Source organism: Muntiacus reevesi, chromosome 9, assembly GCF_963930625.1.
Source record: "Muntiacus reevesi chromosome 9, mMunRee1.1, whole genome shotgun sequence".
Lineage (NCBI taxonomy): Eukaryota > Metazoa > Chordata > Mammalia > Artiodactyla > Cervidae > Muntiacus > Muntiacus reevesi.
This window is the reverse complement of record NC_089257.1, coordinates 69,720,674-69,738,590: the sequence shown is the minus strand read 5'-3', so window position 1 is coordinate 69,738,590 and position 17,917 is coordinate 69,720,674. Positions and strand designations below refer to the sequence as shown.

The window sequence follows — 17,917 nt, the reverse complement described above, 5'->3', positions numbered from 1 at the left end:
AATCCCTTGTATCTATTCATCCCCTCCACTGTATAATCAAAAGGGATTTTATTTAGGTCATACCTGAGTGGCCTAGTGGTTTTCCCTATTTTCTTCTATTTAAGCCTGAATTTTGCAAGAAGGAGTTCATGATCTGAGCCACAGTAAACTCCCGGTCTTGTTTTTGCTGACTGTATAGAGCTTCTCCATCTTTAGCTGCAAAGAATATAATCAATCTGACTCAGTATTGACCATCTGGTGATGGACATGTGTAGAGTTGTCTCTTGTGTTGTTGGAAGAGGGTGTTTGCTATAAGTGTGTTTTCTTGTCAAAACTCTGGTAGCCTTAGCTCTGCTTTATTTTGCACTCCAAAGACAAACTTGCCTGTTCCTCCAGGTATCTCTTGACTTCCTACTTTTGCATTCCAATCCCCAATGATGAAAAGGACATCTCTTTTTGATGTTAGTTCTAGAAGGTCTTGTAAGTCTTCATAAAATCATTCAGCTTCTTCAGCATCAGTGGTTGGGGTATAGACTTGGATTGCAGTGATGTTGAATGGTTTGCCTTGGGAAAGAACCAAAATCATTTTGTCATTTTTGAGATTACATCCAAGTTCTGCATTTCAGACTCTTCTGTTGACTATGAGAGCTACTCTATTTCTTCTAAGGGATTCTTACCCACAGTAGTAGATGTAATGGTCATCTGAATTAAATTCACCCATTCTCATTCATTTTAGTTCACTGATTCCTAAGATGTTGATGTTCAACCTTGCCATCTCCTCCTTGACCACATCCAGTTTACCTTGCTTCACAGACCTAACATTTCAAGTTCCTATGCAATATTTTTCTTTACAGTATTGGGCTTTACTTTCACCACCAGACACATCCAGAACTGAGTGTCATTTCCCATTTGGACTATCCTCTTCATTCTTTCTGGGGCTGTTACTAATTGCCCTCTGTTCTTCTCTAGTAGCACATGGGACACCTTCTGACCTGGGGGGTGCATCTTCTGGTGGCATATCTTTTTGCCTTTTCATACTGTTCATGGGGTTCTGGAGGTAAAAGTACTGGAGTAGTTTTCCATTCCCCCTTCCAGTGGACCACATTTTGTCAGAACTCTCCACCATGAGCTGTCAGTCTTGGGTGGCCCTGCACAGCATGGCTCATAGTTTCACTGAGTTACGAAAGTCCATTCAGTTTAGACTCATGGAGTTTGAGGTGCCTTTGAGATAAGCAATGATAAGTCTATTTGAGTGTCTGATAGGCCTGTAAATTTGTGAGCTATAGAAGTATGGGCCAGAGATGAGATAAATTCATCTAGATGGGGAATCCCACCTGCTCCTTGTTGCAACATAGTGGGCAGGACAGACATACCTGAATGATGAGGTCAACCCCATTCATCCATTCATCACATCTGTATAACCAGCAACATGATAAAAACCATGAAGACTCAGTAGTTATTTGTTTGCTAAGGACAAGTCTTGGTGATTATTGTGGACCAGGTCAGCAATAATATATAATTCAATCACATATAGAAATATCTTTAAAATTGTTGTTGTTTTTTAGTTGTCAATTTGTGCTCTACTCTTTGCAACCCCAATGACTGTAGCCTGCCAGGTTCCTCTGTTCATGGGGTTTCCCAGGCAAGAATATTGAAACGGGTTGCTGTTTCCTTCTCCAGGGGATCTTCCCAACCCAGGGATCAAACCAGAGCCTCCTGCATTGGCAGGCGGATTCTTTACTGATAAGCAACCAGGGTAGCCCATAGAAGAAAGGTTCCCTGACCAGGAATCGAACGTGGGCTGCAGTGGTGAGAGCACCGAATCCTACCACGGACCACCAAGGAACGTCAGATTGTCTTTAATATATCTATATTGAATTTTAAGGGCTTCCCTGATAGCTCAATTGGTAAAGAATCTGCCTGCAATGAAGGAGACCCTGGTTTGATTCCTGGGTCGGGGATTTGCTGGAGGAGGGATAAGGCTACCCACTCCAGTATTTTTGGGCTTCCCTTGTGGCTCAGCTGGTGAAGAATCCTCCTGCAATGCGAAGTTCAATCCCTAGGTTGGGAAGATCACCTGGAGAAGGGAAAAGCTACCCACTCCAGTATTCTGGCCTAGAGAATTCCATGGACTGTATAGTCCATGGGGTTGCAAGGAGTCAGACGCGACTGAGCCACTTTCACTTATTGAATTTAAAAGTGTAATATTCATTTTATGATCATATTTTCCTCAACATTAAGATTCAAGTCTCACTTATTGCTTTTAAAAAAAGTAAGTGCCTTTTAAAGCAATATTAAAGCAGTTTTTCACTTTGCTCTATACATGAAACTAACATTGTAAATCAACTATACTCCAATAAAAATCTTTTAAAATATAAATAAAAAATAAAACAAGCTGGGGAGATTTTTTAAAAATAAATAAATAAAGCAGTTTTAAAAATCATTTACGTTTATTTTTTCCTGCGTTTGTTTCGTGTGACACTTAAAACAAGAGCTATGCTCTTCAGGTAATTATTGTTGGTTTTTCATTAATATATATATAACAAAATTAAGAAAAAATATATAACAGAACCAAGAAAATACACATTTTCCTTCTTTAAAACAGATAAATTATTATTTTACCAAAATCTACATTTAAGAAAAATTATATTGACTCCATTTTATGTAATGACTGATATGTTTTTCTCATTTTAGTAAGCCATTATTTTTCAAGTGAAAATTATATATGCCAGAGCTGGGAATTGAGCCAGGATCAGGCAATTTCCAGGAGGTATGAAAAGGTGCTGAGACATGCATTTTTTTTTCTACAAGTCAGCATTCTTCCTCCATCCAATTAATAATCGTCTAGCACCTTCCATCCACTCCCATAGATGACTGCCTTGAGGTCTACCTTCTAAATATCAGATTAAAGCTGGAGAAAGCCTTTTCACTGATTATTCAGGCTATCTTTTAAAGTGCATGATAGACCATTTGAGGTCCAACATTTCTGTATCTTATTATAGTAGATGTAAATTTACTGTATGAAATTTGTAGAATCTACATAGCAGATTTCACTTAATAGACACAAGGGATGGCAGTAAATTAATAGTTGAAGCATTTTGTTATCAAAATCAACAGGCCAAGAGGCACATACTGCCTTTTGGATTCAAGCCCAAGTGTGACACATAGTTTTACCTTAAACCAATAGTAATTTTAACCTTCCTTAATATCATTTTGTAACAGAATAGAAATGGAACCTACTCAAGATTAAGACTATGTAGACTAAGAACTAAGATTCCCTAGTGATCCCTTTGGGCATTTAACTTGAACTTCTTGGCATAGAAATAAAAATTAAATTCTAGAGCTGCAAGAAAAAAATTTGATAATGTTCTCTAATCTCTGTAAAACCACAGAACCTTGGTTCTGCTTAGATAGTATTCTAAAATTGGAATGTAATTCTCGTTGTATACTTAATTTATATCAAAAGTCCTATCATAAATATTTGCATGCGTGCTCAGTCGCTCAGTCATGTCTAACTCTTTGTGACCCCGTGGATACAGCCCACCAGGCTCATGTCCATGGAATTATCCTAGCAAGAATACTGGAGTGGGTTGCCCTTTCCTCCTCCAGGGGATCTTACTGATCCTGGGATCAAACCTGAGTCTCCTGCTTGACAGGTGACTTCTTTACCACTGAGCCAGCTGGGAAGCCCTATCATAACTATTTAATGTACATTAAATAAAATGTTAGAAAATTAATCAGTTTATAAGTACCCGTACAGTTCAACTATTCTTTCCCTTGGACCACATTTTGCAAAGTGCTACATGATCCTATAAAATAAGTAAATTAACTTTTTATTGGAATGTAACTGTTTTACTATGTTGTGTTAACTTCTGCTGTATAATGAAGTGAATCAGCCATATTCGTACATAAATCCCCTCCCTCTTGAGCCTCCCTTCCACCCCCCAATCCCACCTCTCTAGGTCATCAGAGAGCGCTGAGCTGAGCTCCCTGTGCTGCATGGCAGCTGCCCACTAGCTACCTGTTTTACACCTGACGTTGTGTATATGTCAGTCCCAGTCTCCCCGTTTGAGTCACTCTCTCCTTCCCCTACTGTGTCCACATGTCCATTCTCTGTATCTGCATCTCTATTTCTGCCTTGAAAATAGGTTCATCAGTACCATTTTTCTAAACTCCACATATATGCATTAATATACAGTATTTTTCTCTTCCTGACTTACTTCACTCTGTATGACAGACTCTAGATCCATCCACATCTCTTCAAATAATCCTATTTCACTGCTTTTAGTGGCTGAGTAATATTCCATGGTATATATGTACCACATCTTCTTTATTCATTCACCTGTCATTGAACATTTAGGTTATTTCTAAGTCCTGGTTATTGTAAGCAGTGCTGCAATGAACCCTGGGGTACATGTGTTCTTTTGAGTTATGGTTTTCTCAGAGTGTATGCCCAGTAGTGGGATTGCTGGGTCATATGGTAGTTCGATGTCTAGTTTTTTTAAAAATTCCACCATTGGTGGGATTGTATGTGGCAGAGAGTAAGGAGTAAGACACCTTTGATCAAGCCGACCTCACCTCACTCAGGATTAGCTCCCCTGCTGTGTATTCTCATAGCACACATTTTCCACTAGAATGTAAATTGTTCTGTGAGAGGAGACTGTGTTTGTCTCCTTCACCACAGTTAATCCTAATTAATTCTTCATTTTCATAATCAAGATCGATTAAAGAAACCATTCTGTTACTGCATGTGTGTGTGTGTGTGTGTGTGTGTGTGTGTGTGTATGTTTAAATGTACCACAGTCTCTAGTGCGTGTTTTAAGTATTAACAGTTCAGCAAAAGAAGCCTGGAGGTAAACAACCGAGAATGAGTTTGAATCCTTTGCTCTGACAGTTACTAGTTATCTAATTAATTAATTACCTAATTAATTAGTTAAGTGACCCTGATTAAAGTTGTTAATTTTTATGTTAATTGAGCTCCTTCTATCTGTTAAAAGATAGTAATACCATCTACTTCAGGATTTAAATGAATTACATAAAGCCTGACATCCAGTAGGTGCCCAATCACAGTTTGTTTTTATCTTTTCTGTTTCCCCTCTTTTTTAAACCCATAATTGAAGAATAAAATTTTAGAAGGTACAAAATAAGCTTTAGTATTAAGTGAAACAGTTTGACCAAAGTGGTAAATCTCAAAAGATGATGAGTAGATTATGAAAGGCATGGTCACCCAGGTATCCTAGTCCTAATTAAAAGACACAGTCAAGATGGACTTGCTCATACTGTTCAAGAGAGCCTCATGTATTTCTCTTAACCCTGTCTTTATTTATAATATGCAAAAGGACAAATTACCACCAAAGATATATTTTGAAATTTCAACTATGGAGCAAACTGTGTGGGCAAAGTTAATTTAAACATCGCAGATAAATAAAATATAATTAAATTTATCTTAATGCCTCTCTCTACAAATATAGATTAAGAGGTAAATGTCATGATAATTCTGAAGGTCTGGATCAGTGGTTCTCAATTAGAACTCTGTCAAAAATCAAGTAAGAAAAGAATATTACTATATTCCAACTATATACACCCTTTGCAACAGTTCTTGGAGACCTAGAAAGAGACTCTAGTGTAGAAGAAAAAGCCAAGAAATGGTAGGTTGTACAGCAAGCAGACCCAACTCAATCCAAGGCAAACCCAAACTATCAGCTAAATATTGACTAAAATAATTACTAGAAATGATAAATATGACCTTAATATGCATATGTACTATAGGTTTAATTGGGTTGTTTTGTTTTTGAGTAAATAAGGTTTTTTCCCCTTGAAATAATTTGGTAAAAAAAAATTGGTTTTTTTTGGAAATCATGCATTTCATCTACATTTTCAAATTTATTGATATAAGGATTCATGGTTTTAATCATCTTTATAATCTCTGCTGTAGCTCTAGTTATTACTTGCTTTCATTTCTAATCATTCATATCCTTTTTTGTCAGTAATTATACCAAAGGATTATCTGTTTTAATAGTCTTTTCTGTAAACAACACTCGGTTTTATTATCCTCTGTAAACTAATTTTGTTTCCAGTGTTATCAGTTCTTGATTTTTATTATTTCTCCCTTCAGTTTTGAGTTAGTTCTTATTTTCATTCTAACTTCCTTCCCTTCTCACTTTGTTTCTTAATTTTCCACCTTATCTCTTTTCTAATACAAGTATTTACAGTTGTAAATATTCCTCAAAGTACTATTTTAGCTGCAACTCACAAGCTATATAGAGTTTTCACTATTATTACATTTTAAGTATTTTAAAATTTTTATTTTGATTTATAACTTGTCTCATGAATTATTTAGAAGTATGCCTTTTAATTTCCAAATCTATGAAGTCTTATCTGTTTTTTATTTCTAACTTAGTAATATTGAGGTCAGAAACATAGTTCCTGTCATCTACTAAGTAAATTTAAACAGAGCTATCTTTATGTCAAGGTCCTCAGCATGATGCCATTCAACTGCCCTACCCTATGTACCTCTGTTCCCCAAAACACACATCTTGACCCTGTCAGGCCAGAGTTATTAAGCAACTTTATGCTCATTCCTGCCTCCATGTCTCCATTTATTTTTAATTGGGTGAATTGATATCCTCTTTTCATTAGTGAGCATTTTTTTGGTATCGTGATCATTAAGCTGCTTACCTAGTTGCCTTTCTACCTTTGATGTATTATTTTTAAATCCTTAGATTGTTTATTTTGGAGCTCCCTTAGGGTTCTTCTAAAATTTTTATATGTTTTAAAATTTTAAACTTATGTTAAGATTTTAGATTCAGCAGTGGATTTTTGTAAACATAATTTTCCTCTATGTGCTTTTTTTCACATACTTTGATGTTTGTGTCATATTGCATTGATAGTCAATGGAAAGAATAAATGTTTTTTTTTTAAAATTTGTATTTGAGTGAATATATTTCCCCCAGTGCTTCCTAGGCCTATTTCTTCATGTTTTTTCTTTTTCCGACTATCTGCTCCTTTCACCAGAGAATAGTAATATTTTTGAGAACTAACGACATAGCATATACACACTAAGTTCTTTACTCACATTCTTATTTAATCATCAGAAAAGCTCTGTCTGAGAAGCATTATAATTACCCCTATTGCAGATGAGGAAGCTGAAACAGAAACCTGTAAGTGACTTTTTCAAGGTCACACAGCTAAAATATAGTAAAGACAGTTTGAACCTGGACCCATTGGACTATGGAGCCAAAGTGCTTAAGTACTCCCCCACACTGATTTCAAGAGTTTCTGGATTCTCTAAGCATTGGGATGGTTGCCAGGTAACTAAGCAAAAAGTATATTGGGAAAAAAAAAAAAAAAGTATATTGAATTGGAACCAGTTCAGTACTCTTCTAAGATATTCTTAAGATTAAATTCAGTCATTAGGCTCTTATACAATGGTAGTGAAGAGAAAATTTCTTTTGGTAATGTAGATAGGTAATCAATGAAATAAGCACTACCATATGCTATCTTTGATGAATGTTTCAATCAAAATGTTTAAGCATAGTACAAGGAAGAAATGCATTCTTCATATGAGAACAAGTTCTTGAGAAGAAAGGATTTTTCTTTTAGAGTTTAGTACTTATTAAGATATTCTTTATAACTGAAATTTAACTGAGAAGAAAGTTTATAATATACTGGAGACTTTGTAACAGAGGGATTTCTACTGCATAAAAGACAATTAATACCTTAGATGTCCCTTCTTATTTCTCCCTTCTTCCTTCCAACACTATTCACTAATTCACCGAGGTTGAATCATCAGAAATCTTTCATGCTTGTACACAGAAGGTGGTACACCTCCTTCTCTGCTTTTTCCCACTTTTCACATTTTAAAAGGATTGAAAAATGTTTTTCTGTAATAATAATAGCTGCCATTTAATAAATATCCACTATATGCCATGCATTGTTAAGCAATGTTTGTATTATCTCCAGTTTTCACACCTTTCCTTACAGATAAGAAATCAATACCCAGAGAAATGGTTCTTTGATTTACCCAAGGTCACAAACCTCTAACCAAATGAGATAGTGATTACAGTTAGAAGGATGATTAGTTAAGATATTATTTGCCATTAATCACACAGAATTGGGATTCACACCCAAAAGTGTTTGGCAACTAATATATGTTGCCAGCGAAACTGTTTGGCTCTGAAAAGCCATAAATAGGAACTCAGCAACTTAATTCTTGAAGTGACACTAAAATTCATTAACCTTCTATGAGATATTAAATTTATATATTGTCAAATCCTAATTTCCTAAAATTACTTTTTATTCTGTCATTTATTTTCTCAGGAGTAGTATATAAATATAAGTAATATAACTAAATTGTAGATTATAAGAAAACATCCAGTATTAAAATATTATGAATATAAGATATAAAGTCCTGGGGATGTAATATACAACATTATGGCTGTAGTTGAAAAAAAATACTGTATTGATACATTTGAAAGTTGCTAAGTGAGTCAATCTAAAAGTTTTCATCAAAAGGAAAAAAGTTTCTAATTCTATAAGGTGACGGATGCTAACTAAACTCATGTGGTGATCACGTCACAACATATGTGTCAAGTAATTCTGCTGTACACCTTGAAGTTACACAGTGTTGTATGTCAGTTATATTGCAACAAACCTAAAAAAAAGAAAAAATATTGTAAATTCTGACCCCCTTATGCTATTATTTTAAGAATTAATTAAATGACTTAAATGCCTTATCAAATTCCATTAATGAACCCAACAAAGGCACTGTGGTTAGAAATGAGAATTATTTTGTTATGAAATTAACAAGTAAATTATTTATTCCAACTAATAAGGTAAATTGTAAGAATTTTTCTCTTACCACTGAATTTATTTAGTTGTCCTGGCTGAGAGTTCTTACAGTAGTTGGCAATGTTTTTGTTCTGATGACACAGTTGCCTACAATAGTTTTGTTATTTATTCCCAGGAAACATATCCAGGAAGCAAAAATCAAATCATATTTGAAAACTTTGTTTCTGGTGCATTACATTATGTTATAAAACTGATTAGATATTAAAATCCATTATAATAAAAAAGGACATGAAAACAAAATTTAAATGAATGAATTTTACCTTACTATTATTTAGAATCTTATAACTAAATATTTGACCATTTATACTAGAAGCATTATGACAATATATTAATATCTTGCCTGTGACTAACCAATATTTTTTATTACACAGAAAATAATAATATTAGTTTTGTTTATAGGGGATTTTAAGAACTAAACTTCCTACATTTAATTTCAATCTCTAAGACTTTTTTTTTTTGCTTAGACTAGTAATTGTGTATTAGACAATGTAATGGTTTCATTCATTCATATTTCATGACTCAATCAATTCAGCAGAAATTCATTGAGTATCATTGACAAGGCACTGCTAAGCTTGAAGGAAGGATAAAAGGATGAGTAAGACTTTGAAAGAGACATGGTAGCAGCTATGAGATAAAGCAGGCAAAGTAAGATCAATACTGTAATAAAAGCATAAAGTGCTATGTAATCACAGTATGGGAGCATTTAATTCCCACTGATTACATGTGTAATGGGAAAGTTAGAAAAGAAAGTTAATATTGAATGTGCTCAGTCATTCAGTCATGTCCGACTCTTTTCGTCCCCCTAGAATGTAGCCTGCCAGGCTCCTCTGTCCATTGAATTTTCCAGGCAAGAATACTGGAATGGGGTGCCATTTCCTACTCCAGGGGATCTTCCTGACCCAGGATCAAACCCACATCTCTCACCTCCCCTGCACTGGCCAGTGGATCCTTTATAACTAGTGCCACCGAATACCTACATTGAAAGTATCCCAGATCTTTTTCTATAAGTGCTGTTTTATTCAATCCTTAGCAAATTGACAGATACTTTTAAACTATCCTAGTTTGTCAGAAACAGACTCACAGACGTAGAAAATAAAAACTTATGGATAGGTAGAGGAAAGGATACAAAGGGGAAAGGTGGAGGGGGATAAATTGGGAGTTTGGGAATGACATGTGCATGCTTAAAATAGATAACTAGCAAGGGCTTCCCAGGTGTCACGGTGGTAAAGAACATGGGAGATGTGGGTTCTATCCCTGAATGGGGATGATCCACTGGAGGGAATGGCAACCCAGTCCAGTATTCTTGCCTGGGAAATCCCATGGACAGAGGAGCCTGGTGGGCTGCAGTCCATAGGGTCGCAAAGAGTGGGACACCACTGAGTGACTAAGCATGCTAAGAATGCAAGCAAGGGAATAGATAATAGCACAGGGATAATAGATAATAGCACAGTGCTCAATATTCTGTAGTAACCTAAATGGGAAAAGAATATGAAAAAGAATAGATAGATGTATATGTATAGCTGGAAAAGATTAGCTTAGTTTTTGAAGGACTCTGACTTTTTTTCTTTTATTATCTGTGATATATGATGCCTTTTCTTCTTTCAATATCTATGATATATGATGCCTTAAATTCAAGTGAAAAATAGAAATCTTGTCCCAAAATAAATAAAACTAAAACTTTTAGGTTCTTAGAAGCAAGATTAATATGACTTGAATGGAATGAAGCAGAGCCAAAGCAGCAGCGTGCCCCGCTGATTACGCAGGCCCAGCACCCCTCCTCCCTCCCACGTCTGGGTGGGGTGTGCCTAAACTTTGTAGCTTCTCTTGCATCTGGACTGAAGAAGCATCTTGAGGAATTACTTAGCAATACACAGCTTCTAGGGCTTTGCACACCTGTCTCCTCTGCCTAGAAGCTTTCTTCCCCATCCTGTCTGTGATATTATCTGGTGATTATGCTTTCGTTTCTAATCTTGGACATCACCTCCTCTGAGTCTCAGCCGTAGATACACACCCTTGTCTGAATTAAGGGTCCCTCTTCAGTTCTCTATTTGCATCCTGTTCTAACCTCACTGTAGTCCTTTTCTCTACAAGTCTGCCACCACCTGGCAGGCAGGAATGGTATTTTATTTTGCCCAGCCCCTAGCACAGTAATATTACACCATAGGTGCTTATTATAGACTGAAGTGTTGTTCAGTTGCTTAATGTGTCCCATTCTGGTCACAATTTGTTAGCAACAGAGTGAAGTGTGACCCACTGAAACAAGAGATATGTGGAAGTCCTAATCCCCAGTACCATCGAAATGTGACCTTATTTGGAAGTAGAATCAGGGAGAAAAACCAATGTGACAATGAAAGCAGAGATTGCAGTTACACAGCTGCAAGCCAAGGGATGCCACAGATTTCCAGCAAATGATCAGAAGCTAGGAAGAGGCAAAGAAGGATTCCCCTACAGGTTTCAGAGGGAGCATGGCCCTGCTACAGTTTGATTTTGGACTTCTAGCCTTCTGAACTGTGTGACAATAAATATCTGTTGTTTTAAGTCACCTGATTTTTGATACTTTGTTACTGAGTCCTAAGAAAGTAGTGCAACGCCTTTGAATGGATGACCTAGAACTTTTACCTGGCTGTGAAAAATCTATGCCCATTCTCAGTTTTATTTTCTTTCTAGCTTTGATCTAAGCTTCTCTCACTGTACTTGGCCGTTTGAAGCTATGAGTTTCATTTGTCAGATTCTCAGGTTTCTTCTCTTGTTCTCAAATATTCCAGATGCGATTTTCTGCCTGGCCATCTCCAACACTGAACATATGTGGATTCTATGGGGGAAAAAAAGTGTACCTATATTTGCCTCTTTCTATACAGTCTGAAAAAAGTGACGTGAGAGTGCTAGTCGCTCAGTCATGTCTTTGTGACCCTATGGACTGTAGCCCATCCGACTCTTCTGTCCATGGGGTTTCCCAGGCAAGAATACTAGAATGGGTTGCCATTTCCTTCTCCGGGGCATCTTCCCAACCCAGGGATCAAACCTGGGCTTCCTGCATGGCAGATGGATTCTTTACCGCCTGAGCCACCAGGGAAGCACTGTATACAGTCTATATCTGGGTAAACCTTTGTGCCTGCACTAATTTTTTTCATTTCTTTTAAGAAAACTTACCTGAGCATAAGAATGTCTCAATATCTAAGACAGAGGAGCAATGGGGTGTGAGGCTCTGCTCTATATACAAGCTGCTCAAGAAAGCCTTCATGCCATCGCAACACGTGCTGGCATGCTGTTTGAGCTGGCTGATGTGTCTTGCTACCTTTTAATGGCAATTTAGTGTTAACGGCCGATACCTTGGGTTTTGTTGTCAAGTAGAGTGGGTATCAAATCCAATCCTGCCACTTTAAAGCTTAGGTAAATTATTTAACCTCAGTACGCTTCACATTCCTCATATGTGAAATGGATGACAGCAGTGTCAAACTTCTAACTTATTATAAGAAAATAATGATGTAATATATATCAAGCTTATATATCAATGATGTAATATATATCAAGCTTTTAGCATGGTTCATGTACTAAAATCAGTGAAAGCTATTGTTATATGGGCAAGAAAAATTCCCTCCATTTACGATCGAAATCAAGTTTATTTTGTAAAGCAGCAACTCTGGAATAAAACTGAATTGTATAGATGAAAAGTATAAATCTATCAAGGAAAACAACTGTTTATTTCTGCCCCAAAATACAAGAAGGAAAATGGGAAAAGATCCATCCCTCCTCCCATGGACACAAAGCTTTATTATTAAGTCAAAAGACTCACCCACTTCTTTTTCTCTCTTTAAACAGGCTAAAAAGAGAGATGAAATTATCCAACTCTTAAGAAAACAAAGAGAAGAAAGGATCTCGGTGAGACTGATAGTGAGGCATTCAGATAAATCTTTGGGGGGTGGCAAATTCTGAGAAGTTTTATAGCTTTATCCTTTAAATCTTGATGCCCATGGTCCAGAGCCTTCTATATGCTGGAGGTGGGGCAGGGCATAAACATCAGATAATTTGAGAATCCTTGATAAACCAAAGATATCTCCAGACTGTGCAACTCTGCTGGCACGGAAATGGTGCTATTGTCACTGGGCTAATTGTCACCGGCCTTATTGTCACCTGTTATAAAGCTGTCAGATATTAACATGGGCTACTTCATTGCTCTTACATACAAATAAGTTCCATTCTGAGAGCACGTTTATAAGTCCAGTTTGTTTGTAAGTCCAACAAAGTTAGCCTAGGTACCCAATTAACACAGTCGACTATATAGTACAGTACTGTAATGGGTTTATAAGACTTTTCACACAAATAATACATTTAAAAAAAAACAAAAATTAAGCCTTTTTAATCCTACAATACAGTTACCTTGAAAAGCACAGTAGTATAGTACAACAGCTGGCCCAGAGGGGCTGGAGTTACCGGCTGGAGGAGGGAGAGGAGGGGGAAGACGGTAGAGCTGAAGGATCGTCAGCAACAGGAGATGGAGGGCGAGCTGCAGATTCACTCACACCTTTCGATTGAACATGCAAACACACATTTGTATCTTTGAAAGTTTGCAACTTGAAGGTTCACATGTAGGAGACTTATACTGTATTGTTTTATAATGATTGATCTTGCTTAGATCATACAAAAACAAATGCTAAATAAACAATATAAGCAAACAATAAAAGCAATAGCATCCCATACATAGTCTTATGGATGTACAAACACACTCTCCTGAATGAACCCCAAATGCCTTAATCTGGACCATTTCTAACACCATAGTCTCCAGATTTAGGAAGATAGTGATTATAAACTCTGTGATAATTTTACCTCAGATTTTTCCTAAGTAAGTAAATTTCAGTCATTGCAAGAAGTCAAAATTTTCCTTTTTGATGTTTGTTTTGTTTTAGAAGGAACTGATTTCCCTTCCACATAAACCAAAAGGCAAAGTACACAAAGCAAAGTAAGTTTACCTCTGTCACAAATAGTCTGACCTGTCTGTTATTGTTGTTCTGTTGCTAACTTGTGTCCAACTCTTCATGACCCTATGAATTATAGCACACCAGGCCTCTCTGTCCATCACTGCTTCTCTGAGTTTGCTCAAACTTATCTCCACTGCATCAGTGATACCATCCAACTGTCACATCCTCTGTCGCCCCCTTCTCCCCTCTCCCTCAATTTTTCCTAGCATCAGGGTCTTTTCCAATAAGTCAGTTCTTTGCATTAGGTAGCCAAAGTATTGGAGCTACAGTTTCAGCATCAGTCTTTCTAATAAATATTCAGGGTTGGTTTCTTTTAGGATTGACTGATTTGATCTCCTTGCTGTTCAAGGGACTGTCAAGAGCCTTCTCCAACACCACAGCTGGAAAGCATCAGTTCTTCAGTGCTCAGTCTTTTTTATGGCCCAACTCTCACATCCATACGTGACTGCTGGATAGCCATAGCTTTGACTATACGGATCTCTGTCAGCAAAGTAATGTCTCTGCTCTTTTAAACACTGTCTAGGTTTGACATAGCTTTTCTTCCAAGGAGCAAGCGTCTTTTAATTTCGTGGCTGCAGTCACTGTCCACATTGATTTTGGAGCCCAAGAAAATGAAATCTGACACTGTTTCCACATTTTCCCCATCTATTTGCCATGAAGTGATAGGACTGGATGCCATGACCTTAGTTTTTTGAATGTTGAGTTTTAAGCCAGCTTTTTCACTCTCCTCTTTCACCTTTGTCAAAAGGCTCTTTAATTTCTCTTCACTTTCTGCCATTAAAGTGGTATCATCTGCATATCTAAGGTTGTTGATATTTCTCCAAGCAATATTGATTTCAGCTTGTAATTCATCTAACCCAGCATTTTGCATGGTATACTCTGCTTAGAAATTAAATAAGCAAGGTTATAATATACAGCCTTGATGTACTCCTGTTCCAGTCTTGAACCACTCCATTGTTCCATGTCTGGTTCTAACTGTTGCTTCTGCTGCATACAGGTTTCTCAGGAGGCAGATAAGGTGGTCTAGTATTCCCATCTCTTTAAGAATATTCCAGTTTGTTGTCATCCTCACAGTCAAAGGCTTTAGCATTGTCAATGAAGCAGAAGTAGAATTTTTTTTAAATTCCCTTGCTTTTTCTATGATCCAGCATTTGTTAGTAATTTGATCTCTGGTTCCTCTGCCTTTTCTAAATCCAGTTTGTACATCTGGAAGTTCCTGGTTCACAAACTGCTAAAGCCTAGCTTGAAGAATTTTGAGCAAAATCTTGCTGGCATGTGAAATGAATGCAATTGAATAGTAATTTGAACATTCTTTGGCATTGCTCTTCCTTGGGATTGGAATGAAAACTGACCTCTTCTAGTCCTGTGGCCACTGCTGAGTTTTCCAAATTTGCTGGCATAATGAGTGCAGCATTTTAACAGCATCATCTTTTAAGATATGAAATAGCTCAACTGAAATTCCATCACCTTTCTGGTTTCCCTATAAAGAAGGGTTTCCCTATAAAGAAGTGCTTCTTTTTTCCTTACACAATTTTCTCCCTAACTTCAAATCTTATTTAAAAAACCCACCCACTGCTTTAGAGATTTCTTGCTTTGAGAAAACTTTCTTCTTCTCATCTACATAGAAGTGTGTGTCCGCTTATCTGTCTGTGCAATACAAAAGCATAAGTTGATGCAAACAGGAAAATGTTTGCATCACCTTGAGCCTTTGTACACATTTCATTCCCCTCCTTTCTCACCCCAGGAAATTGTATCCACCTGCCCTCACACCCTCTCAGCTCCCCTCTCTCCCACCAACACTGAGCCCTCTCATTTTTGGCAAAACAGCATGTCCTCTAGATTTTCAGCTCTGATACAACCAAAGGCATACCTAAAATTGCTAAATCTTAAACCATGTAGCAAGGGCTAGCTTCACAGTTCAGGGTTAATCGCCTTATTCCCAGAATACTGCTGCCCAGAGCAGCACCAGGCACAGGGTCCAGAACAGTTTAAAGGAAACTGGCTATCACCTGTGAATGACTAAAGAATCCCTAATAAAAAAATGTCTCCATCTTTGTATTATGACTGAAACCCAACGTGTCTAACTCAACATTAACTTGATAGATGTTTATTTGCATACGACATTCATGGATTAACAAGAAGTAATAGAATTTTTATCTTATTGGTACTGAGGCCAACTGCCATTAATGTTATCAGATGTTGTTAAAGAAAACATGAATATGTCTACCCTGATTTTTTTAAAGTTCTGAAAAAAAAATTGGAAAAGTCACTTAATGACCTAATATTGTCTACACAATGTTTAGCAACTTAATTTCTTGCTTTTCAGTCAGATGATTTGATTTAATTTATAAGGATGGAGCAAAATTAATTCAGTGAAAATTTCGTTTGCTTGATTCAAATAATAAAGATTGCTACTTGAATTGTATCAGCAGATCTGTCTGGGTACCACAGAGAAAGTAAGCGTTAGTTGCTCAGTCGTGTCTGACTCTTTGCGACCTCATGGGCTCTTCTGTCCATGGGATAACCCAGGCAAGAATACTGAAGTGGGTAACCATTCCCTTCTCCAGGGGACCTTCCCAACCCAGGGATGGAACTAAGGTCTCCTGCATTGCAGGCAGATCCTTTACCATCTGAGCCACCAGGCAAGCCCTGGGTACCTTAAATTTCAGTGCATATTTTTATAGGGATGATCAGAACAGTCCTGTTACTACATATGTGGATTCACCTAAGAGTAAAACATTATTCCACAACTTGGACAGATAATTCCCTTAATGACATAAGTGCTTACCTAATTCCTTCTGTATACCTGCTTGGCCTCTCTCCTCTGTTCTATAGCCTTGAATTTCATTCTGTTTCACTGCGACATCTTCTTCCTCTGAGCTTCTTACACAGTTCCTGTCTGCACCATTTTTCTTGGCAATTAGTCATGCACTACTTTGTGCACATACTTTATAATTATTCAAGTCTTCTCTACTATGTTGTTATTTAACTTTTCACCTATTTTTTACTTGTCTGTGACTGTACTGTATGTTTCAAAAGAAATTGGATCTAGCACAAAATGCCTAACACACTGCCTCCCTGTAGGAATTCAGAAAATATTTGTAAAAAACTAAAAAAATTTTTGGCCACACCACGTGGCTTTTGGGATCTTAATTCCCCAACCAGGGATTGAACCCAGACCCAGGCAGTGAAAAATACCAAGTCCTAACTACTGGACCACAAGGGAATTCCATGTAACAAAAAGGTTTAACTAAAAAAATGCCATGTTGTTCAGCATTAGCTAATTTAGAAAGTAGTATTTCTATACTGTACATTAGTTTGTGAACAATTTTAAATTTGTGAAATATCTTTATTGTAATTTATTTTAAAGTTTAATTTTATTTTAATTTTACCCCCTTTCCTTTCCCTCCATCCTTTCTTGTCTACCCAAAACTTCCCTACATAAACATATCTGCCTTAAAAAAAAAAAAAAAAAAAAAACATATCTGCCTTTACCATCACTCCTTCACCAGATCTTAGAATACTCCAGGTCCATTCTGTCAGAAAGAAAGAACTAAAAAAGTATGTACACAGTAAAGTTTTAGTGGCATGTTTTTTATCCACCCAGGAATATTTGCATTTTAAAAGAGGGCTGACTAGAAGGAATACTGGGTAATCCAAAGAAATCAGTCACCAGTGATGAAATCTCAGAAGTTTGACTCTTAGGTGAGCACATTATATTTATCTTTAGGAGGTCCACTCCCAAACCTTTCAAGTCACTTCACAGTGGAATGACTGTTCCTCCCACACAGAAATTTATACTTGGTTGCAAAATCTAACCCATAGTTAGAATCCAACACAGTAAATTTTTATTGGAGAAACTTTCAAAAGTTGTTTTCATGCCACACTGTGTTCACAACTACAGAGTTCTGAATTGATTCGTGTTACTTCCAACAGGAAAGTGATTTCAGAGTCAGATAAAGAAGACCAGGAAGAAGTCAAAGCCTTGGATTAATTTGACTGACACCTGGGAGAGGATGGCTCACTTAGATCTTCACCTTTGAAACAACTGGCTCTTATATCAGGATCACTGGAATCAATCAAATTAGACCAAGAAATAAAAGTTAAATATG

General features: G+C 36.9%; 1 protein-coding gene across 1 annotated transcript in view; it reads left to right on the top strand.

Annotated features, from left to right (window-relative positions):
* Nucleotides 1–17,799, top strand: part of HOATZ (HOATZ cilia and flagella associated protein) — a 29,042-nt gene extending 11,243 nt beyond the window's left edge. The window contains exons 4-6 of the mRNA XM_065943852.1: nt 12,649–12,708; nt 13,734–13,786; nt 17,742–17,799. Of these exons, the coding sequence (XP_065799924.1) occupies nt 12,649–12,708; nt 13,734–13,786; nt 17,742–17,799 (171 nt within the window). The remainder of the gene's footprint in view (nt 1–12,648; nt 12,709–13,733; nt 13,787–17,741) is intronic.
* The last annotated feature ends 118 nt before the right edge of the window (nt 17,800–17,917 follow it).